A 24,669-nucleotide genomic window follows, 5' to 3' on the forward strand; every position below is an offset into this window, starting at 1 on the left:
AGTTCGCAAATTATTCCTCCTAATTAGATTTTTTTCGTAATTAGTGTAAATTGTTACAAAATGAACATGGTGGCGCCATCTAGCGGTAACTCAGTGGTACTAATTATTTATAAAAATACTTATTTCTGCATTCTACGGGTCAAATGGGGTATGAAAAAAAAGGTAAGGGTCTAATTAGGGTAATAGAATCACCAAAGTTCACAATTAATTTCGCTAAATTAGGTTTTTTCTCAAATGAAAATTTCTCTGTTTTGCGGGGTATGAAACACTAGCGCCGCGTTGTGGCAGACCGGTGGAACTAAACGCTCTATAACCATATAAGGGGCATAATTTTAATTTTTCATGCTATTAATTTGCACTCCACGAGCACATATTTCAAAGATAATGCTATCAGTTACGTTCGCAAATAAATCTGAATTTAATATTCACTATAGTTTGCGAGAAATTATGCACTCACTACTGGCACTACTACTAAAGGTAGAAAATTCAGTTTTTAGTACATCCAAGATATCAATAAATGGCGCAACTATTGCTTCTAAATTTTGACAGGGGACAGTTTTTCCACAAATTACGAAAAGAAATTAATTAAGGGGAATCATTTCTTAACTGTTATAGTTGCATGTTCAATTTTAGAGACCCTAAACTTGCTTTTTATGTTTTGTTTAAGTATAGTTTACGTATATGAAGAATGTATGAATTTCAGTAATGAGTGCATAATTTCTCGCAAACTATAGTGAATATTAAATTCAGATTTATTTGCGAACGTAACTGATAGCATTATCTTTGAAATATGTGCTCGTGGAGTGCAAATTAATAGCATGAAAAATTAAAATTATGCCCCTTATATGGTTATAGAGCGTTTAGTTCCACCGGTCTGCCACAACGCGGCGCTAGTGTTTCATACCCCGCAAAACAGAGAAATTTTCATTTGAGAAAAAACCTAATTTAGCGAAATTAATTGTGAACTTTGGTGATTCTATTACCCTAATTAGACCCTTACCTTTTTTTTCATACCCCATTTGACCCGTAGAATGCAGAAATAAGTATTTTTATAAATAATTAGTACCACTGAGTTACCGCTAGATGGCGCCACCATGTTCATTTTGTAACAATTTACACTAATTATTAAAAGAATCTAATTAGCAGGAATAATTTGCGAACTTTTTCATGTGCCTCCTTAAAATTAGGCTCCCCGCTTTCTTTCTATGTGTGTTTTGTCCTAGAAAAACGTGTGTGTAGAAATTTGAATTTTTTTTCATTAGATCGTGGGATGTTGCTTTCCTTGTCTAGTGTTATTAGACAAGGAGGGCATTAGCGTGCGACAAGGACAGACATATAGACGCGGTAGACAAGGAGAGCAATAGTGTGCAACAAGGACAATAATATAAATTAGTTCCACTGCTTCACCGCTACACGACGCTAGTATTTTAATGCCTCTAGTGGCTAGTACATCCATTCTTTCCTAAGTATACGAGTTCCAAAAATACGAATATTCATTCTGTTTGTGGTATTAAGAGGATTAATTGAGGAATTTTTCTAATTACATCGTGATTAATTAGATTCTTAATTTTCTGTCTATCCCATGAAAATATCTCCAAAATTACGTACATAAATATTTAAAAATTCAACTTGATGGATCGGAGCCCTTGCTCAAATAGTATTTAATTTCTTACGAACAATATTCAAAGTTGTATCAGTATTATACTCGAATACACGTGTTCTGCTAGGTTTTAATATTGAAACGTTAAACAAGATGTTTACGCCAGAAAAGATAAGAAAACAGTTAAAAGGTTTGTTATTATTGAAACGTAGTGGTGAATTAGACACTGTGGAGAATCTTTCTAACTCGAATAACAAATATTGGAGAAATTCTGTCACGTACGATGATTTGGAACATTATGTTCATCATTATGACGAGGAGGTACAGGTTTGAAAAACAGTTTTGAAAAAAATGTCACTCTTCTATTATGTGATACTAACTTTTATTTCAGATAAAACTGAATACACTAGCCCTTGTAGCAGAATCTAAAAAGAGCACTTTAAAATTTATGTCTAAAGAGCTCGATACAGTCATCTTATTTTTACGTGTCAATTTTAAAGAAAACATAGAGTTTGTTCCTCTGATAAAGAAGGTAAGATTATTATAATAGAAATCTAGTCTTTCTGTGTGTCATGTTTTTTTTTTTTTGTAGGTTTTAAAGCGAATGAAAGACAGTTTGGCTGTCATGAGACGACAGTATGTGCAAGAGAAAAAAATGAGGAATCATTATATAAAAAACCATACTTCATCAGAGATAAAGCAAGAAGTGCTAGATGAATCACATAGAATATCATGCAATTTAGAGAGTGATATTAATATGTATTGTGATAAATTTCAATCACTACGATGTATGTGTATATGTTCTCCTGATGCAACTTATAATAGAAGACGATGCTCTCTACAGATATTACTCTTAATGAGAGATTTGTTAGATGATGAATTTAAACATGTTACTTGGAAAGCTGAACAGTTGGAAGCGATATTTAATTTAATGTTATTAGATACATACGAAGGAAATAAATTAATGGCTTTCAATTTAATAAAATCAGTAGATCCAAATTTGTTACAGTTAAATAATGAAAGTTATGTTAATGAAATTATCATGGTTGCTATTGAATTAGGTAACAGCTTAAGACCCATTGATACTATTACAGCTGCATACATGCTGAAAGTTAGTATATTGTCACCTGTTGTACATAAAGTACTTGAAACACACTTAGGTTCAATGACACAATTTGAAGATATAAAAGAAGCAACGGTATTGCAACTGATACTAATTTTGTTGAAAAAATTGAAGGTATTTGGATCTATTTATATGAAATATTACTTTATTTTAAGGATAAATACATTAATTATTTTTACAGGATTCTTTGATTCTAGCAAAAGAGAATATTGTGAAAACTGTTATTAAACATTCTTTATATGGTTATCTTTTCTGTATCAGAAGTTTGTTACATGAATGTAACTTGAAGAATGTTGGGAAAGAACATTTGTGGCAGAAAACTATAGCAGAATTAGTGTTTATGTCTTTTGAATTCAGTCATGCTGTTTCTTTAATAGTGAATAATTCTTCACCTGAGGGACATTTACCAATGGACTTGAATTTACTACCTGTTAATGAAATTTGTAATTCTGTACCTGATAAACAAATAGTAACACCACAAATGGTGCTGCTTTGTTCTTGGCGTACTATAAAGGAAGTCAGTTTATTGTTTGGTTTGCTTTCTACTAAAGCACCTATATGTGAAGAGAGTGCTTCCATAGAACTGTTAAATAAAGAGCAAGTAAAATTTCACAATTTGTATTAAAAAGTTACTTCTTTAGAAGGAAATAAGTGAAAACAAATTTTTAACAGATTACCAAAATAGGAGAACACTTTGTTTCATTGCTTACTGAAACAAAACATAGAGGAGCATTTGAACAAGCTCATGTAGGATTCAGTCAATTATGTTCTCAACTATGGCGTTCAGATAAAGTAGATCTGAATCAATTACCTACATTATGGTTGTATCAGATCTTGATTTCGATCACGGGAATTAAAGAGAACTCAAAATTGTGTGCAACTAGAAGAAGTGCTGGTGTACCATTTATGGTACAGGTAAAGTAGATTAAATGTATGAATTTATATTTATTTCTTACAATATTATATTTAATATAAATCATATGAATTTTACTCAACAGGCTTTACTATCTACAGAACCTCGTCAGTACAAAGATACAAAGACTACAATTTTTGATTTAGTGATGAAAATTCTATTAGGATTTACGCAACTAGAAAGTGATAATTTACGGAAACAAATATTACAGTTAATATACTCAAACTCTATCTTTACACATTATGGAAATTCACTTATAGCATTGAAGTATAATCATGATTATTCTACAAATGTTGCTCAAATTACAGAAATCAAAACACATACTCTAAATATTTTAAGAGCTATTTTTCGACATTCTCATCTTGCAGATGTAGTAAATAGTTATGTCGAAGGTGGTTTAATAGCAGCATTTAGAAGTTACGATGCCGTAACATGGGCGGTAAATAAATTTCTTTAAAAATGTGAAAATGAAATTTAAAAATAGAAATTGAAAAATATGTCTTCTTTCTTACAGGAAAGAAATGCAGCAGCATTACTTTTTAGTGCACTCATTATTAGAATTTTTGGTGTTCAAAGAACAAAAGACCATATCAATCTTACTACAGATAATAAAATGAATTACAAAACATTTTTTGAAAAATATCCTAATCTCTTATCTTTCATTCTGAATGAATTGCAAACATTTGTAGCAATGGATGATACTCTTATAAAAACCAATATACAATCGATTTTACTGTTACTATCACGATTATATTATAATCCGGAACCTAGCGATGTCCAGTGGAAGGTAATTATAAATAAATAAAATTGAAAATTTGGTTTATATTTAATAGCAATACATATATTTTAGATTAATGATCTCGTAGATGTAATTATACAATGTGCAAAAAGTACAATATTCGAAACACGGAAATTAGCAGCCAGAGCACTTGTGCCTTTATTGACAGAACAATCTATTCAATGTGTTTTAACGAAAATAATTAAGAATATAGTATCTATAAAGGCTAATCATTCATCTTTAAATTTAATACATGGCTATATGTTGCAAGTATGCATACAGACAATGAACATTTTTTTTAAAATACTAACCTTTTTTTAAGCACATATTTTTTAAATATTATAGATATATGAAATACTGATGCATTTTAACTTTAAATCGTTTGAATCGATTGATGTAAGTTGGTGTGAGTTTTTGAAACAAACAATTTGGATCATAAAAAATCTGGAGCGAAAAAATTCAAAATCACCAAGTTTTTTATTGGCCGCAGTTTATGTAAATGTTTGTAATGAAATATGTAAAGTAGATAAAACGTAAGAGATATTGATATTAGAAATTCCGAATTATTGAAAAAATATTATAGTCATTTCAATTGCAGATACATGACACAATTGACTCCGATGATATATACGATAATTTTTCATTTATTGGATGAAAAATTGAAACGAGGGCCTGCACGAGAACTCTATAAATTATCAGTAATTAAATTTTTTCGATTAATAGCGAAAAGAACTTCAATAATTCAACAATCCATACTAATTAGAATATACTTGCATAATTTAAAAGTTCCTGAAATGCAAATTGCTGTGTGGTCAATTATTCCAGAAATCATTAATGAAGTGAAATATAGTGATGCATTAGTACCATTATTAAATTATACTTTCAATGAAATTCGCAGCTCCATACACTGTTTTCATAAATATAGTCCAGAATTGCAAGATTCAATGTTTAATTTCCTATATAATAGCCTAATGTGCATTAATGAAGTTGAATCATCTGATTTCATGAGAAGAATGGATGTTTGTAAATTTGTGTTGAATGAAATACGTTTAAAGAATAATAAAAATGGCTATTATGAGAGAGATTGCTACTTAAGATTATTGGGAAAATCATATGTAACTTTAGCTTCTTTAAATAAGTATGAAGAAGTAATTAATTTGGAATGTACAAACGATGTATACAATAGTTTCTGTGATTATTTATGGATCGCAAATTTGGACAGAGATTTTAGAAAGTCTGTATTTGAAATAATGAAGAATCTCTTTCTAGCATGTTACAAACGAGAGGAATATCAATGTAAGTTAGAAAATATTAACATATTTGTATTCAATTCTAATTAAATGTGATTACAGATGTACAGATTCAATGGTGGACTACAGTATTGCAATTGTTATTAAATAATAATTCCAAAGTGCGATACGAAGCATTTTTGTTGATTGATCATCTACCAGTACAATGTACAATGATTAATGATTGTTCACATTTGAATTTATTACTTTCCAAATTCTTTCAATGCAATGTACGTAATACACATCCTGAATGTATGTGTATTGCACTGTTTTATTGGAGTATTGCATTATTAGATAACATAGATTATGAAATGGATGATACAGATGTAAGTAAACATTATTTAATGTATTAAAAGCGCAAAAGATATTACGAATGCAATGTTCTTTGTTTTAAGGTGTTCAACAAATGTACAAATTATGATTTCTTTGAACCTGTGGAAGTATCAAGGATATGTGCTGAATTTTTAATAGAAAATATGAAGCCTTATATGGATATTATACTGCCAGATGAAACTATAGATTGGATAAATTCACTTTTGAATGTCGAGTTTCAAAAATCCATCTCATTTAGAACGCTTATAAGAAATTATGAAAGTTATGTGCCCATCCTTGAAAATAAACTACACGATATTTTAAATCCAACTTATAGGAATAAATTATTGCAAATTTTATCATACGAACAGTACAAAGGCATAAAGTGTACCTACAATACGTCTACATAAAATAAATCGAATATTTTCATATGAAATATGACTTCCGTTTTCCTACATAACCAAGTACTTACATTCGAATGTTTTTCATCGAATTAGAAAAGGAATTACAGCTAGAAGTTGTAAAAAAAAGAAACATTCAGAAAATAAAAGATATCAAATTGCAAATCGAAAACAAAGCAAAAGCACGAAGCAAAAGTACGATATCTTTTTGAATTTGAAGAATAGGACGAAGAGTGGGGGCAAGTTGGTTGGAGAAACATCCCCAGGTGTCAGTTCTGTCTAGAAAATTTAGTTGGGCCGCTTGACGCAGGCAGACGCCACTGTCGCGGCTCGACGTTCGCCGACTCGCTGCGTATTTCGTGACGTTATACCGCGGATCCGTCGGATTTTCGCGTTTTTCGCGCCTCAGCGTTGTGACCGTCGAGTATTAGTGTGCGCCGACAATCTTTATCTGCGTTGAACGAGAAGCAGCATGTCCACGAGTGTTCGAACAGATTAAAACCGAGGGAAAAGCAGAGAGAAGACAGTGGCCGTGCGTGTACCAGGCATGGAGTGGACTCAGTGCGCTCGTTTCAAATCGTTACGAGCCGTTACCGCAGCCCCAGTCGAACCAAGGTAAGTTCCGCCAACATAAACACGCGCGATCGCATTCCACGCGTGTTGTTTCACTTTCATATCGAACTGTTACGTCGTTTCCTGCTGATCCTGTTCTGGTTGTTCCTTCGTACCCTATCCTATCCTATGTACGACCTACTTGTTGTACAAGCTGTCATCTCTCAATCAGAGTATCTTTGTCTGAAAACAAACTGCGTATTCGCGATTGAATATTTTTGACTAGAATCGTGCCGCGCGACAGCCTTTCTCAAGTAGGTTTTCACGTGAAAAAAAAAAAATAGCATGCACACACGCACGCACTAGGAGAAAGGAGAGGCAGAGAGAGAACGGGGAAGGAGCGTGAAATGGAAAGATCAAGCGAGAGCAGCGAGAACAAGTTTGAAAACTAGCACTGCCAGTCCGTTGAACATCTGCGATTCCTAAAGTGCGTCCTTCCAAACACGGAATGTTAAATAGCCTTCGCGCTTGATCAACTAACGGAGTCTTCTCGAATGATCTCTCTTGACCTGTCTTTCTTCTCTCGTCTCTCTTGTTTCACTCTCTTTCTCTCTCTCTCTCTCTTTCTCTCTCTCTCTCTCTCTCACTTCTCGAGGAGAAAGGTCATCGGTCTCAAATTCATCTTTTGTCCACGCCTTAGGCACACCAATAGTAATGCGTTACGACATATTTTCCATTGGCTCGAATTCGTTTTAAATTACCATAAGTAGTTTGATACCTTCTGTTCTGATACGCTTGACTCTTTTTCGTAATCGGTCGAATTTCTCAATGTCAAGTTGATTACTCGTTACATCTTGTCTTGTTGATTCGATTGTGTCTCTCGCCTGTCTCGACTCATTCGTTTCGGCACAGAAGAATTGCTAATCTATTTCTCCTCTTAATAATCTTCGTGACATGTTTGATTATTCGTCGTGTTCATTACAGACCGCGGAACGGTTCGTGTCAAGCAACGATTTTCATTCGTTAACGCCTTACATATAGTGTAACGTACACATTTACGTTTCATTATAACCAGATGATGTAGAAAAGTGTGAGAAATAAATTTTCAATTTAACGGCCACTTTTTTAAATCTAAAAATCATATCTTTTAAGTTAACAACTTTGTTAACTTTGAAACGTCTTTAAATTATAAATATTACATTCACCTGAAATTTATGTGTATTGAACAATATTTTTGACACAGTCTTAGAAATGACGCTGAAGCCATTCATTATGACATTTGTTTTTCAAAGCTTATCCATAGGGATTACGCAGGGAGAGCTTTTTATAACGGAACTACTTGCGTTGTTCTGCTTATCTAGCATTTTTAATAAATGATGATGAAGAAAACGACACCACATTTGGTATACCCGGCTATTTGCATTTTTCCTGTGCGTTTCTTTTTCTCTCCTTTTTCTCCTTTTTTGCTACTCCTGTTGTCTCACGAGAGAAAAAGTATACATTTATTTCCTTCCTACAAAATTACACATATTAAACTACCATTGTGAAATACGCTTGAAATATTTCATTGGAAACCAACCTATTGTCCGTGGACGATCATTATAAGACCTTTTCAAAACGTAGCAACTGACAATTATAGAATATTCTATTGATTGACGATAATAGAAATATAATGTATCTTGCACCTCGAATATAAATTGTATGATATAATATTTCATAAATATCATAAAAAGTTATATGAATATACTATATATAGACTCATAAAAATCACCCTTACAATAGTACCAACTTCTGCATATTTATGTTACGTAATGTAACGTATATTATAAAATATGCAATGAACAAAGTAAAAGTGAAAAAGGTTTTTAATTTTTCCAACGTAGTTTATTTCACTGGTTTATTTTCGATTCCATTACCACGACACGCATTAAACATCATGCTGATAAAAGGTCTCGTTTCACATAGAGGTGTATAAGTGTAGCCAACCTTTCTTCTTTTCTGGTTTAATTCCATGATCGCGGGAAACAATTGGGCGTTTCAGAGAGCAGGAAAAGGTCGAATATACAACTCACGTGTCGAGGGTCTATTTGTTTTATCAAGCCTGCAGCGGCAACCTGCTCCCGCATTATTTTGACAATAACGCCGAGCAACCACGCGAACCAGACACAACTATATAGGTAATTTATGCAAAATGCAAGCTGCGCACTCGCCTACGGGCGCACTCCATGAGCCACATCCATTACATTATAACAAAACAATGTTTAACGATTGTAATTGACCGTAACTACAGCTCAAATTCGATAAAAAATGAAAAAATAGTCGAATTACGCGGGACGCATCAATTTGCATGTATCACGTTTCTCGTCGGATCATCTACGTTACACCGTGCATACCTATTTGTTAAAAAAGAAGATAGTTCGTGAGAATACTAATCTGCGATGTCATTGAATTTTTTTACTTCGTTAATAAAATTTCACTTATCCGATCCAATAGTACATCGATTTCCATTTTCGTTCGTTGGTTGAAACGCATTCGCTGTTATTTCCATGTTTTTGTTTTGCAAGCTGTCAATTCGCCATATTTGGTCGATAATCATTGGTTCCCGCGTTTTTTGCGGTTCACGTGACACATTCGATCGAGAAGTTCAGTTTTCACGATGCGCATGAAAGCTGCGCATAGTACACATCCGTTACCGGACGGTTTTGCTGTCAGTTTCCAGTCGCCGGCAATCAAACGTGTTAATTTTCTTACGTTCGAGTGCCGTTTATAATGCAGCTCTGATGTTGGACTTTGAAAGTGCGCGTTTGCTTTACACCTTGCAATTGCCTTTCGAACTACGTGAATTTCCTTGCCGATTTTACGATGGTAAACAGCCGCGCGTTTTATCTCTGGTCGTTGAACCTCCGCTACTCCCGAGAACCAGAGTAAGTCTATGCTTAAAGCTGCTTTCTTTTTTACTTTTTTTATGCGATGATTCTCCTTTTTTTTTGTGATTCAATAAATTTGGAATATTTTTTCGTCTGCGTATATTTTGCGCTCAAACGTTTGATCGGCTCTGCGATCAGCGGCATAACCTAACTTCGCGACATAACCGGAAGTTAACAATTTTCAATCAATATCCTTTGCTTACGAAACATTTTCACTATTACTAATTTCAAAGATGAAAGTTATGTGGTATATGATCACCTTATTAATATATTATTATATTAATGTTTATTCAGTACAATTTTGCATTTTCGAATTTACTACAAATGCGCAAATATTCACAGTCGTGTAAAGCATTCGGACGTCGATGTATCGAGAATTCGAAATTATTTCGAAGGTATCCCTCTTTCACGTTCGAACGTGTGTGTTTGATCACGGGAATTGAACCATTGTTATTGAACAATGGAGTATCCCGACGAGTAAGAAAAAGCAGGCATGTTCGTTATGCCGAACAGACGAACGATGGAATCGAATCCGCGGCTCGATACACGGCCAGCCGTGGTACGTGACAGATATCTTGAGGGACGTGTTCAAATACCACCGGATGATTCACGACACCGTGAATATAAGAAAATGTAGTTGGGATTTTTGTCCGAGGGTCTTGGTTAGCCGGAGCTCGTTGAAATTCAATCCTATCCAGCGGAAAGAAATTTTTGGCGGGAGAGCGGCGAACGATCGAGCTTCAACGAAATCTAACGATCGTCGATTCTCTGGTGTCCCCGTGTGAAATTAATTTCCACGAGAAAATCCGAGCTCTAGGATCTCGAAATTCAATAGCCCTGCTCCTGTTTCTTCGTCTAGCCCCCGGAAGAGAGTGAAACGTCGCGTATATTGTTCGCATCGTCGTCTAATCGACTTACGTAGTCTAATGGTTTCGAGTGATTACCGCGCTTCTTGACCTGCACCGGAAACGGTCGAGCGCGCCTTCTTAACGATTATTAATGTCCCTTAATGGCGCCTTAGTTGGCTCGGTAGCCAGATCACGCCGATTAACTCTGGTAATTGTCCTTGCTGTTTGTCTCGATTCCTCGCTGTTTGCTGAATTTCTTCTTCTTATCTAGAATCGTAACAAAGAAAATCCAGGTAATTTAACTAATTACGAGGAAAGATGTCTGGAAACAGTTTCAACCAGAAGCAACGTTCCCATTTAATCGTCGCAAATTACCGTTTCAATAGAATAAGGTCCATTAATGGTACACTGTGAATTACGAGTTGTTATTTGGCATTTCGTCTCATTGAAGTTCGGAAGTAAACGCGCGTCCTTGTGACTCATGTTCCCGTTTGTCGTGCGTGCCAAGGACAACGTCGAGGAATCGCGATCCTTGCCAATTTTGGAATCCCGATAAGCGAGTCTGTCGCCGGTGACAAATCATTTTAACGAGCGAGACAGTTTAGAGATATCGGTGACGTTCTTGTTCCTTGGCCTCGTCATCGGCCATCTGACCCCTGTCCATTTAGAAAATGAAACTAACTGTCAAAATGGCAACGCGTCCCCCCTCCCTTTTCTCGCCGCAAATTTAACCTCGTAGCACGAAAACTGATACTTTCGAACTTCATCCAGTTTGCCCTTCCCTTCTTACATTCATTCACTTTTATGTAGGTTAACCCGTAACATTTTGACTCGTTCGATTCGATTTATTTATATCTGTATTTTGTTAATTTCGAATCTATTCATTTATTGATTTATTTAGTGATTCAACTTGTTTTTTTTTTTTTAATGTGTTTTTAATGGTTTTGTGATATTTTCATTTCTCTTTGAATTCCAATGTTGTCGCTTTGTTGAAACTTTTCTTTCTTCGTCGTCCCGTAAAATCCCAACTATTTTCCAAAACAAAAAGGTGGACGATTTTCTTAACCTTGCTCAGTGATATTGGTTCGATCATTAGGAGATTCGGGACTGGTTAGTGATTCGTAACGGAATCCCGTGAAACATCGGGTCAACCCATTGCTATAAAACTTACGAGGCTGCTGCTGTGCTCGCAATCTGGCAAACATTCGCCGGTCGTATTCAAACGCATCCGAAAGTTCGGGGCTCGCATATTGCTCGAGATGCGAGAAAGGGTAGCGAAAGTTTCGTCGAGTCTCGACTAAGTTTCCGTGACTCTACAGGGAATTTCAACCATACCCATATGCAATGATACCCAGCGAAATTTATATTCCTTTACCACTGGAAACTTTGTGCCTCGAGGATTAACTTTTACCTCCATAGAATGCTTTGCCACGAAATTTCATCGATTCGTCCTTTAAAGTATTATAAACAGAAATCTGCTCTACTATTGCTACGATAAACTCGGTACGGTATTTGTGAAAGGCCGATTGAGATAAACTATTGGGAAGAAATTTATCTAATCCGCATCGATGTCCTTTTTTAATTTTAAAATGATCATTTTTCCTGTTGCGTCTTCTCGCGATACTCGTCAAATTTCATCGTTATCGTCAACAGCGTCATTTCAAAAAAAAACCCGTAAACCACGTTTCAGAGTTACTTCCTTCGCACGCGTGCACGATGAATTTTCTTCCATTGTCTTCTGTCCTGGATGCGTTCTGTTCCTTGACCAAATGGGGGAACTCGTAATTGCATCATTCGGGGTCCAAAAGGGTTCGCCGCGTTTTTCAGTTCGCGACTTTCGTCCTCCCTTCGTTCCCCCTTCGTGTGGATATTTCCCGTGGCGTTTTCGGGGCGCTTCTTCCCCCCCCCCCCCAACCCCCGTACACGGCCTTTCTACCCGCAATTAGCATTGGCGATGTATTCGCGTCACGTATCCACAGGATAGTTTCTTCGCACGCGACTCCACGTGAGACGTCCTTTATTTCGCTGCGTGTACGCGAACGATCGGCGCTGAAATTGCACGGGAAGCAACAAGACGAACGGATAGAATGAGAAATAGAAACATCTTCCACTCTTTTTGCGCTCGTTCGCCTGTGATCTTGAAAATTCGTTCCTTTGCGTTCCTGGTCTGGGTAGTCACTCGATCGTTCTGCCTTCTCTACTGGGTGTTTCAACGTAATTCTTGCGATGATCCATTTGAAGTCGTCGGTATATTTTAGCAGCTTCTTTTTTTATTTTTTCGTAATTTCTATCTAGAGAATTAAGATCTGGTCCGTGTTTCGCGAATGTCGACTGCAAAATTCAGAAACTGCGTATCGTGTATCGCGTAGTTGCCAAAGTCAGCCGATCACGGTGATCAAACGACGAATAGAATCTGGGAGGAAGATTTATAGACGGACGGCAAGGGGAGGGAGAAGTCGCATCAATGTCACGTAATCGAAGAAGTTGTTTTCGGCGAAGAACGAGTCAGATCGTGGCTGTGCTCGTTTCTCGCGGAATTTGAAGAAGCCGTCGTACCCGCGTTTGCATACAGGGTGTCGAATAAATTACCTCGACGAGCCGGCTGTCCGCTCGCGTCGAGAAAGAATCGGTTTCGTTCTACGGGGATCTGTCGGGCCATAAATAATACATAACCAGGATACAGGCGAGTTGGCTCGCGGAAAAAAAAGGGGGGAGGAAGAAACGTCGGAGGAAACGGAGCGTCGCGAAGGAGAAGAGACGCGAGCCTTATCGATGCGTGTGTACAGTCTGAGGTGGAAGTCGCGTATCGGCTGAGAATTCCCCAACGAATCCCTCTTTGCATCTTAACCCTTTCGCATCTATAGACGAGACAGCTCGAGATACGACGCGACGTATTCCTCATGCGATGCTATGTGAATGATAGTGGAGATTTTTCGCGTATTTCTCCATCTTTTATAGATTCAGACATTTCGCTCGCTGATACGAAAGAGCCTCGGCTTGACATTTCTTCGTGCTTTCGTACCTGTCGAAAGACGAATTCTCATCACGACTTAAATTGCCAAACGGGCCTATTATCTATTGTTATCTCTAACTGGTTGTAGCAAAATATCGGAATACGTAGGATAATGTATGACTTGAAACTCGCTCGATTTTCGATGAACCCGCATTTCTTTCGAGGAAGAACAGACGTTCCTCTCGAATGTGTGGCCCTTTTGTGCTTTTTCCTCCAGCAAAGCTTTTTTCTTCCCTCCTTTCTCTATCTGTTTCGCCGTAATGTCGATACGCGTTACCTAACAGTAATTGCGCGTGAAAACGCGCGGACCCCTCTCGAGCAGCATTACACTTTGTGTTGCGACCGATAGAACTGCGTGAAAACGAAGAACACCGCGCTGCGTTCCACCGCCACGAACCGATAGTATCTTGTTTTCTAGATCCCTGCGGGGGAAATTTCTCAGTCGGCTCGAAATGGTTCGATAATCGAGCCAGGCCTCGATTCAACCAGCGTCACTCTTTTAGCTCGAGAAGAATCGGGAATGGCGTAGGGGCCACTTGTTAAATGTGGACGGAGTTTGTATACTCGTGATTTATGGCGGCACAGTGGGAAGAAAGCGCGGTTAATTTGGAGCCTCTGTTATTGATGGCCTCCATTTGTGAATTGCCTTCAATTAATTCGGCGGTGGTTCATTAGTCCTTTATATCGGGCTGAGACTTTAAACTTCAGCTGGTGATTCTTCTCGGAATAGAGGACTGGAATCCCCCGTTAGATTATTTCATCGCGAATGGACGATAATTGTATCAGACGTAAAAAATACGCGATCGAAGCTTTATATTCAGGAGGAATTTCCTCGGTGAGTCAGACCAAAAAAATTCCCTGGATTCGACGGTGGGGAAGGTCGTTTCTTTGTCAGGTAGCTGCCAGTTACCACACAGTGACCCTTTTGTGCGAGGGAAGGGCACGGGAGTGAGCCATTGGCATTATAACGACTGCCTCCAAGGAGCTGGCCAGATTGAAGAGGGCTTCCGTCGCGCTTCGTATAACGCGAAAACCGTTCGAAAGTTAATTCGAAATTTATTCATGGACTCCGCGGGACTACTAGCTGCCGCCTCTTCTATATACGTCCGGGCATTATGTAGGTACATGTGGCTGGAACGCTGACGCTCCTCATCGTAGGCCTATGGGCCATCAAATGAGGGTAAAGTAGATCTAAAACAGAACAAACCTGCCGCCTATGAATACGTAATTTTATTACGATTAAAAATCAAGTCTTGTCTATCGGTCGTGTTCACTTTGATGTTCTTTTTAACATTTTTCCCTGATGCTGTCTGAATGTTGGAGAAAAATATCTCCTTGAATCGTGGGAAAATTCCGCTTCGATCGGTCGTCTCTTTGAGAAGGAGGAATTTCGAGTTCTGAAGAATAAATAGTCGATGATATCCTTTTTTTTTCAATTTTTTCTCCGGTTTCGAGAAAAATATCGCCTCGAATCGACGGCTGTAGGAAAATTTCGCTTCGATCGGTCGTCTTTCGAGGAGGAAAGATTTCGAGTTAGATATTCGCATCGCCCGCTACACCCGGTTTCGGAAAGTTCGCGGCGGTCTCGAAGTATATGTACTAGGTTCTCTCGAACGGCGCGAAACAAGGAGGCACGGATTTTATCGGGGAGATTTAGGTATTTCGAGTAGTAGGCATTCAGATTTATACGCGGAACTCGCCGTTATTGCGGCCGTATATCTCGTGTGTATCCAAAAAGGGTCACGCCACACGGTCGAGGAGCGTTTCTTTCATGAAAACGACAATCCCAAAAGTACACCGTATCGTACGGAAAAAGATATCGCTTGCTCGTAAAACCGACGATATTACGTGGCCGCGCGATAGAGAGAGAGAAAGAGAGAGAAAGTAGGACCGTTCGACGAAAGAGACGCGTATACACTTTGCAGAAAATCGAGCGGAGGAAGGAGGAGGGAAGTAGAAGCCGCGTAAAATCAACCTATGCCAATACACACCGACCGATAGATTTACAGCGTAGTAATAATAAAACACACGGAATACGAGCGTTTGCATGGGGGCTTTATTAAAATGTCGCGGTTTATGGAAGCTCGACTGGTCGATCGATAACTCGCGCGCCACTCGCCAAATCGTTAGCTGTTTCCCTTCGTTTCACCGTTTCTCTTTTGCCTCGTCGAACTCGGGGCGGACTCGTCGATCTGCTTCGTTCCGTTTCGATGGAGATCAGTCACGATGAATAAAAATACCCCGTCAAGCTGACGTAACGACGTAACGCGAGAGAGGCTCTGGAATCGAGAGGATCGTTGTCGATTATGAGTGCAATTGCGTAACGTTCGTTCGTACTTTGCGAACGTGCCGGCGCGCGGAGGTGTAACTCGTTCAAATTGAAAAGTATATTTAGTACGTAATTGAGCACGTATACTTCTTTCACGTTTTGTCGTCTATTATCGCGTACGTGTGTGTTCGTTCTTCGAGTTTCCGCAGGATTCGACACAACGATCATTTTCTTGGCGAAATTGTTGCGTGGCTGTTGGTGCTCGATCGCTTCCGGTATTTATCGACGTCAAGGAAACGCCACAGGTAGTTGACAAGGCTTTTCACTCGTCAAGTGTCAATAGTGGCGCTCGCGATAAGATGCACAGCGCCGAAGAAAAAAAGCACGGAGAAAGAGAAAAAGAAAACAGAGAGAGAGAGAGAGAGAGTAGAAAGAAGAGAGGACGCGTAAAGGGTTCGCGACTCTTCAGCGAAACGAGCCGGTGCGGCGCGACGTCGCTATTTCTAGACGAAGATTCGGTTTCCGGCCGCGTCATCAATTTGTACAATTACTGTTTTCTTTGAAAGCAGCTCCACTGTGTGGTCTCTTGCGTTCGAAAAAAACCTTTCAACCCCCTTTCCTCGCTGAAAGCACACTTTGACTCGACGTTCAACATCGATGTCTCGTCGTATTCGCGTCACCCTCATCTATTCTGTGTTCCGTGTCTTTTGCGATTGTCTCAGCTCCATTATCATAATTGGCCGACGAATCGACATCGAGAGATTGCATGATCTACGTATGTACGCGCGTGAAGCGATCGAAATGTAAATGGGAAACGTAGGGAAGGCTGTCTTCTCGAACCGATAGATTCGTCTGGCGAGATCACAAAGAACCGGGGAATCGTGTTAAGCTCGCGAGAACGCGTCGACTTAATTCGGAGTATTCACGGCCGCGCACGAAACCCGGCTATGTACGTTCATTATGTGGCTGCGCGGTATCGGGCTCGTGAATCGACTAGCTGTCTAAGTGAATAGATGCTGATTAGGAGTTCTCACGCATCTCCGAATAGGAGGTGGAAAGCCTCTCGTTATTCGTTATTTGACTCCGCCAGTTGGTTGATCCTATCGGCCTCGGCATGGTTACACTAGTCGCCAGCTATGTGATTCGACGTTCGATTCGCGAGTACTTCCTTGGAATTTTTATTTCGATTTCGGCTCGTTCTTCGCTGATTTATTTTCGCTGGTATTTTGTTACTGTGATTTCCCCGTTACACAAATTGCGTATATCATACTCGGCGCGTCCAACCTGCTCCCAAGGCCCGCACATTTTTAGAGCAACAGGGAAACTTTGCACAACGCATATATCCACTTCTTTAATTCACATTGATAAAATATTCTTAAATATTACTATATATATTTTTATAGTAATATTTAAGAATCTATTTATTATGTATTTTAGATTTTAACTATTATTTATTTTATATTTATATTAACACATTGAGTACGGTATGCTTTGGTAAACATATAGCCTGTATTTTCCCATATTTATTGAATTATTTAATATATGATTGAAAGGGTTCGAGAGAATGTATAGCATTTAACAAGTGTATTATTTTATTAATAATTAAAATTATTAATTATTTTTCATTTTAGAGCTATTTTATTAAATAAAATAAAAATACCTCTAGTAACGTTTCTTGGTATGGTATGTTAGGAAACAATTTCTCTACTTCTTGAAAAATTATATAACATTATAATAATTATATATTGTATATAATATTATATAATATAAATTGTATATAACGTTGCCTGGGTCGTGGGAATTCGTATCTCCCGTCCACAATGTCTTAACAATTATTTTCGTCGCATTGAGAATTGGTAATCTAACCAAGATTGAAGTTCATCGCTCATCACGTAAACCTTGACGCGCATGGCCGATTTCGCGAGCTTGCCTTTCGTGTCGCGGAGGCTATTATTCCCGCGTTTGTTCTTCCTTTCCGAACGCAGGACGTTCTCTTTGCGAACGGGCAGACTAGTGCCGCAGACGTTTCTCTGGCGGTAATTGCAGAACGGAACGTTGCACGGCCCATCCCTCCATCCGGTTTTTCATTTGGCCCCTTTTAGTGTCGACCTTAAAATAAACTTTGTAGTCCTACGTCGTCGTTCTCGTCGTAGTCGCCGTCGTAGTCGTCGTCGTCGTAGTCGTCTCCTCCTCCGTCTGCTTGCTCTCGTTCGTAATCCTCCCTTCCCTTTCGAGTTCTGTGTGCGCGTCTCGTCACGCCAAGTCAGCCGAAGAAGCGCGGCCGAAAGGAAATGAAAGAGGGAGGCTAGCGAGAGAGAGAGAGAGTGAGAGAGAGAGAGAAAGAGAAGAGAGCAGAGCGCTTCGAGAGACACCCCAAAGAGTTACAGCTTTCAATTTAGTACTGCAAACACTCGCAGCGAGTTAATATCTGCCTTCCATTTCCTGGTCTAACCTCGTCAGGTTGGCCCGTGAAAACAAGTTCGTGAAACTTGTCCGGTTGTTCGCGGTAAGTCGAGAGAAAGAAATTGTTGTTGGTCCCTTCTAGACGTTCGGAAAAGCCGTCATTTTCTGAAGGAGGCCGATCGAATCGAAGAGGTTCTAGCTGAACCTCTTGCCGCGTGACGAAGACGATTACGCGTTCTCGGTCTATGTTGCGCGCAAATTGGATACAGGCGGACTAGAAGTTGGAAGCGACAGGCTGCGAAGCCGACCGATTAGAATCCCGTCGAGTTATCCGCTTTCCGATTACTGAACCGCGAACTTTGATTCCAACTCCTCGACGTGTCGAGATAATCGCGTTCGTCTCGTGGCGTAGGACTAGTGCACGATGTGCAGAGAAGACGAATACGGATACGCAGATTGTTCTTCCAGTAAGTAGGTCTTTACGGAAAGGAATTTGATGTTGTCGGATCGTTTCGAGAAAACTTGGTGTATCGACCGACTAAAACGTACGTAACGTGCGGTTAAATAAATATTCTTGCTGGCAGCTGACGAGGCGGAGATCGCGACGACGCGCTAAATAACGTAGCGTATTATACGGTAGCGGCATAGCGACGTAGCAGGTTAAGAAGACAACCGGAAGGAGGAGTTTCGCGATCCCACGGTTGGCAGTGTCAGTGTCAGTTGATATATTCAAATGTTGCAGGTCGCAGTGTAGCCGCGAGGATGTGAGCAAGGATGCGCGCAGGAGTGCGTGAGATCGTCGTGATCGCCGGAGGATGGCCGCGACGCTCGTTCCGACGCGCGTTTCAACGTGATCCCTCGAGGCAAGCAGGGAACGCGAGGGACCGGCCACGCCGTCGAGCCGATGCATTGAAGCCTCGTCAGCGGTGTCTGTAATAGCGAGGAGGAGGAGGAGGTGGAGGAGGAGGAGCAGGAGGAGGAGGAGGAAGATACGGAAACCAGCCAAGAGACAGGCAGCGCGGAGGAGAAACAGGATGGAGGAAGTGCGAGGTTCTCCGGCGCGACGCCTTTCGCAAATCCTCGACCCGATCGCGCGGCTCGCTACCGATTTTGGCTCGAACTCGGCCCCCTGCAGTCCTAGACTCGGTGTACGCGGTCACGAGGCGAGCAGTGGCATCGTCCAAACCGGGCCAGCAACCGAAGTCGCGGCGCGTAGACAGCAAGCAGCTGGCCCGGAGTCGAGCCGCAGTGGCAGCGGTTTGCCAACCGGAGCGGAGAGTCCTCGACTATGGCCGAGGCAGTTTCGTCAGGCGCCAGCTCCACCCCCGCGACCCAGACACGCGAACAACGCGAACAACAATCATGCAGCGGCGATCGCCGCCTCCGGAAGTCTCCCGGCTCCGGTCCATGCCAGGGACTCACCATACGTCAACGTGCCGAACTTGCTCTTCCAAAAAGATAAGGGATTCGCAGAGGCCGCGAGAAGCGCCGGCTACGTCGAGCTCCGAGACACCAAGCCAAAGTGTAGCCCCTACGACTTTACGTCGGAGTCGAGCGGCCACGTGGAATACACGGACAAACGAACGTTCGCCGCACAGACCGACTTCGACGGTACCTCCGGCTGCTTCGACGGCAGTGATCTAGCTGCATTTGCCAGGGCTAGGTCGAACTTTGATCCTGGACCGGCGCCACCACGTGGTGGGCATTTCGATCGGGCGTACTCATTTTCCGGAAGGCAGCCAGAGCAGACCAGCGGTAGGATTTTCGCGGAGAATCGACTGTACGTGGAGCAGAGGAACGCTGTGGCAGCGGCGGCTGCGGCGGCTGTTAGCTCGGACACGAAGAAGGAGAAGCTCGAGAGCAGACCCGCTTATGGCGCGTCCAAGAGCTTCGATGGATACTCGAGCGCGGTGGAGGAGCTTAATTGGCAGGAGAGGTGCCTCGAGTTGCAACTCGAACTGCACAGAAGCAGAAGCCAGGCCACCAGGGTGCGAGACATGCTTCGCGAGAAGGTGAGTCTGTTTACTTTGCTCTTTTCCTTTTCGCTCGTCCCTCGTTTCTCCGTTCTCTCTCCATCGGCCTCGTCCGAGTTTCGTCTAGAAACTTCAGCTCTGGCGGTCGACCAGCGTGAAACTCGAGGTAACTTCGTTGGAAGTTTACTCGGTTACGATTGACTCTATGTAACGTGTCGGGTATTTAACGTGTCCGTTATTGTTCCAACGCGGAGAGAAAAAAAGATAGTCCGCGCGCGGCGAGTTGGTGAAAAGCGCAGTCAGTGTGAGATGGCTCGACTCCGAACGCGTCTCGACCCATATTTTCCAGCGTGTCCGCGGGGACCAATCGCGGCAAACGGCCCGTGACTAAACCAATAAGCGATCCCGTTCCGTGCTGGCGGCGTCACGGCCTCTGCCCGATAACTATTCTCCGTTTTCCGCGTTACTGCACGTTCCACTATCGAACGGGGGCTGCATTTCCACGGAACGATCCGCTCGTCTGGAATCATACTCACTTTCCGATAGACTCGTCTCGTACGCGCATGCCACCTTTGAACTTTATGGCCGACGAATTATATTCGTTATATTCGTCGATGGAAAGGAGCAGAAGCTATTAAATTAATTCAGAGTATGTGAGTTTCCAATGAATGAGAAGAGAACTCTCGTAGATTTCTTGAAAAATTCGATCTTGCTCCATCGAATAGTCGAATGGTTCGTAGAGTTGCTCGATTACATCGGCAGGTGTGAACGGGGCTTTAAATCTTTTGCCAGATGCGCGAAAACGTAACGTCGAACCAGTCCTCGTTACGATCCTCGGAACGATTTATAACCGTTCACCGGTGGGTTTTATCCGACTCTCGACGTACGTCAAATGAATTGCGAGAGGGTGAACCAGTCGACGGAAGGGGAGAAGCACCGGTTAGGTACATACGTCTTTAGTATGCACGGTCACGCGTCACGATTTAACGCGACCACCCTAGATAAGGCACATAGCCGCCGCCTATGGAGAGTCAGCGAATGGTCTCTTTGCTCCTTGAAAACCCCTCGTGCCTCTTAAACGGAATTGAATCACTTACCGGATGAGGAGACTCCGCAGCCACCGCTTAAATCGTTGTTTTCCGCCTGTCGTACCTTGTCGAAAAATCATGCCAACTGAAAATATCATCGCCGCCGATATTTCTTCATTTACTTCTCTTTGCCCTTGATCTTTACCGATCGTTCCTGAAATATACGAAGCGATAGAACTGCGGAAATAGCTTGAAATCTACGGATAAGACCTTGGAAATTTAACTCTTGAGGAAAGTAGCGGAAAAAGTATATACATTTATATTCATACCTCGCAATCGATATCGTCTACTGATTGTACGATTGCGATTGTTCTGTAGAATACATACTGTTTTCCTTGTAGCTTGAACGTCTATGTCGCGTATTGTCCTCTTCTATCGATTTGTCGCTTCTAGACTCTAATTAATTACCTATGATTTTTATTTTAATTCTATTATAAAACGTCTTTTATAATTCTATCAGATGTACGCTGAATTCTACGCTGAGTCGCGTTAGTTATTAAATTTCTCACTGGAAACGTAGTTGCAAACGCAACTCGGAGTAGTCGTAAAGTCAGCTGATGGAACGGCGAACGAGCCTCGACCATGGCTCCTTATCGCTTTCGTATCGCGGGGCTCCGAGCTGAAGCCCGTTACGAGTTGCTTGCATCACTGTTGTTGGATCGTTGTCCTGATTGACGTAACGTTTGTTTACAGCGCGGTTAGCTCGCGGCGCGATTCGAGATTACGCCCGCGCGAAACTCCCGAGTTTGTTTAATTTCACCGTGAGCTTTCACGTTCTTTTCCTTTTTCCTCCCACGTTTCTCTCACTAATTCAGTTAAATACAATTAAATCGTGAAATTTAACATCACTCAACGCTAGAACTACCGACGACTGAAGCATAAAATTTCCACCAGGGAGTTTTATATCTAAATATCCAACAAAAATATTCAAATGGTAGTTCCACTGTTAATATTCTTCGTTCCTATCATCATTAATTAGTTCTAACATGAAACTGTTGAAAAATGAACGGTCATTTCACGCTGATTGAACGTCAGAGAGTAAACATGCGAACAGAAGCTTCGAACGAATCGATGTGCTTCGCACGACTGTACGGAAATACGGAAAGAAAGAAAGTAAACCTGAAGAGATACGATTATCCTCGACGAAGCACAGCTCCCCGTAGGGTAGTAAGTAGTTTTGTTTCGCGGCTTACCAGACGAGTAATCCCTTCGGGTAGTCCAATCGATAAATAGCCCTGCTTAATTGGATCCCCGCCGTCCTAACAAGCAGAAGTTACAGCGAAGCTTGTAATTCGCGTCTCGGTCGCCAAGAGCCTCCTCCATGATCCCGCGAATTCGCCGGTGTGTTGTTCGCGTTCGGATCGATGGAGGAGGTGGGTTGCTTCCTAGAAATTGCTCACGTGCTCCCGCGCGAGAGTTGACCTTTCCTCGCGTGACAAGGGCCTACGTTCTGCCTACGTTCATGGTCGCGCCGCGGAAATAGTTCAACCATAATACCGTCGTAAGGGTAGAAAAGTTGGCGGAGGCGGGAGAAGGTGGAAGATAGCGGGGCCGCGAGCCGCCGACCATCCGCGTATCGCGCTCTTTAAAGCCTCTTCAAAGGGCACTAACGAATTACGAGGCCTCGTAAAAAAATTAACGGCACTCGGTGCGTTTCCGGTGCGATACGATTTCCCAGCGAGTCGAAAGCTCCATCCATATGGAGGAGGTGGCAACCATAAAAACCAGAAAAATATGTACACGCGTCGGGCGAGAAGGCGAGATAGGCAAGGCCGCGCGGAAACTCGCGTGACAACCTCGAGCCTCGAACACGTCGTCGTCGAACGTCGATTTCCCGCGAGTGGAATTTCTCTACGGATTTTCCGCCTCTTTCTACTACCCTCTGCCAACGTTTTCACCGGAGCGGCGTCGAACGGTCGCCCGGCTGAGCGTTAATGCAGACAAACTGCGGCCGAGAAAGGGTGAGAACGCGTGTGTTGTGTCGGATGTTGGAGCGAGGGAGGAATGTGAAACGTTGACGAGAAATTCGGCGAGCCGCGCTCAGTCGGAAATTATACGGCCGCCTCCATGGACGCGCCATATTTCGACGTTTTTGCGAGCCTGTCTCTCTCGCGTTCCATCCTTCTTCCGGCCACGGTTTCATTCCCAATCCCCCGAAAACATCCAGTTAAACGGGGAATCGGTAAATATCTCGCCGCGCATCCGACGCGCTCGTATGTACATGCTGATGAACAACAACGGGGCTTTCGTCACCTCTTTCACCCCCTCTGTTTTCTCATTTTTACCGCGCGTTTTCATCCTCCATTTTGATTCGTAGCAAAAACGAACGGACGTTATGCCGTTGATAAATATCGATTCGAAGCAGTCGACCGCGAAGAAGGCAAGGTGTAGGCAACTTTATGAAAAAGGCAAAGACGTCTGAAATGTCGCGGTGCAAGGTATATTACTTTTGATGAATAAATTACGAAGACAATTTTCCGTGGTGACTCTTCTCAGGCGCGAGTCCAAAATGGCTAGCAGTCGTCTGCGAAGTATTAAGGCCGACAGGCATTATGCTCCGTGGAAAATACGACACCGTTGAAGCGCGCGATGAAGCCTGATGTAATCTTTGGAGGAATGTTCTCCAGGTGAAGTTCCACGTGACGGCCATTTCTTTTCTTCTGCGCGCGTATTTTCGTTCTGCGGAGGTTCGGGGCCAAAAGGTGGTTCATCGAGAACCATCAAGCCTACCCTTGATCTTCGTCAGAATTTCTAATTTATCCGCGGTCCGTCGTTACGCGATATTTCGTCTCGCATTCGCGATCCTTCGAAAGAAGGCGGCACGCTATCATTCAGCCAGCCGGCAATTTTTCCCGAGCCTTTGTCTAACATTTGGTCGTACTCTCCTCGTTATTATCTCGTTCCACATCGTGACACTGCCTCTTCGTTTTGTCATCTTTGTTTCCACGAGAGGCGTTCCCATTTCCGCGGCTGCTTCGTACGAAAGCGTGCGGTGTCGGTCGCAGATTCACAAACACGACGCCTAACATTCGAACGACGGAACTGTGTCACATTCATGTACGTGTGCGTTCCACGCCCTCTCCCGCAGAAGCCCTCGAGTTAATAATTCAGACCAGTTGTTCGTATCGATTCAATTAATCTTGCCTGGCGCAACTATCGGGATTTAGTCAGTTGCACGGT

The 24,669-nt window shown here is 41.6% G+C and overlaps 2 protein-coding genes across 2 annotated transcripts; both read left to right on the top strand.

The window, feature by feature from the left end:
• The first annotated feature begins 1,439 nt into the window (after positions 1 to 1,439).
• Positions 1,440 to 6,451, top strand: LOC122530317 (thyroid adenoma-associated protein homolog). Its single transcript, XM_043657154.1, has 12 exons — positions 1,440 to 1,921; positions 1,992 to 2,132; positions 2,193 to 2,837; positions 2,905 to 3,324; positions 3,396 to 3,638; positions 3,722 to 4,075; positions 4,151 to 4,423; positions 4,487 to 4,684; positions 4,760 to 4,947; positions 5,013 to 5,710; positions 5,767 to 6,029; positions 6,099 to 6,451. Exons 1-12 carry the CDS (start codon positions 1,754 to 1,756, stop codon positions 6,423 to 6,425), a joined length of 3,918 nt encoding a protein of 1,305 aa, XP_043513089.1. The 5' UTR covers positions 1,440 to 1,753; the 3' UTR covers positions 6,426 to 6,451.
• Positions 6,452 to 6,727: 276 nt separating this feature from the next.
• Positions 6,728 to 20,669, top strand: LOC122530318. Its single transcript, XM_043657155.1, has 2 exons — positions 6,728 to 7,031; positions 19,171 to 20,669. Exon 2 carries the CDS (start codon positions 19,463 to 19,465, stop codon positions 20,600 to 20,602), a length of 1,140 nt encoding a protein of 379 aa, XP_043513090.1. The 5' UTR covers positions 6,728 to 7,031; positions 19,171 to 19,462; the 3' UTR covers positions 20,603 to 20,669.
• The last annotated feature ends 4,000 nt before the right edge of the window (positions 20,670 to 24,669 follow it).

This window comes from Frieseomelitta varia, unplaced genomic scaffold (genome assembly GCF_011392965.1).
Source record: "Frieseomelitta varia isolate USP_RPSP 00005682 unplaced genomic scaffold, Fvar_1.2 scaffold_338, whole genome shotgun sequence".
In the NCBI taxonomy this organism is placed as follows: Eukaryota; Metazoa; Arthropoda; class Insecta; order Hymenoptera; family Apidae; genus Frieseomelitta; species Frieseomelitta varia.

What these genes read in the sequence shown, in the direction of transcription:
- LOC122530317 (XM_043657154.1), top strand. Translation starts at nt 1,754, where the DNA reads ATGTTTACGCCAGAAAAGATAAGAAAACAGTTAAAAGGTTTGTTATTA. An exon ending in CTAGCGATGTCCAGTGGAAG is followed by an intron (nt 4,424 to 4,486) that starts GTAATTATAAAT and finishes CATATATTTTAG; the next exon opens with ATTAATGATCTCGTAGATGT. An exon ending in CAAACGAGAGGAATATCAAT is followed by an intron (nt 5,711 to 5,766) that starts GTAAGTTAGAAA and finishes ATGTGATTACAG; the next exon opens with ATGTACAGATTCAATGGTGG.
- LOC122530318 (XM_043657155.1), top strand. Translation starts at nt 19,463, where the DNA reads ATGGAGGAAGTGCGAGGTTCTCCGGCGCGACGCCTTTCGCAAATCCTC.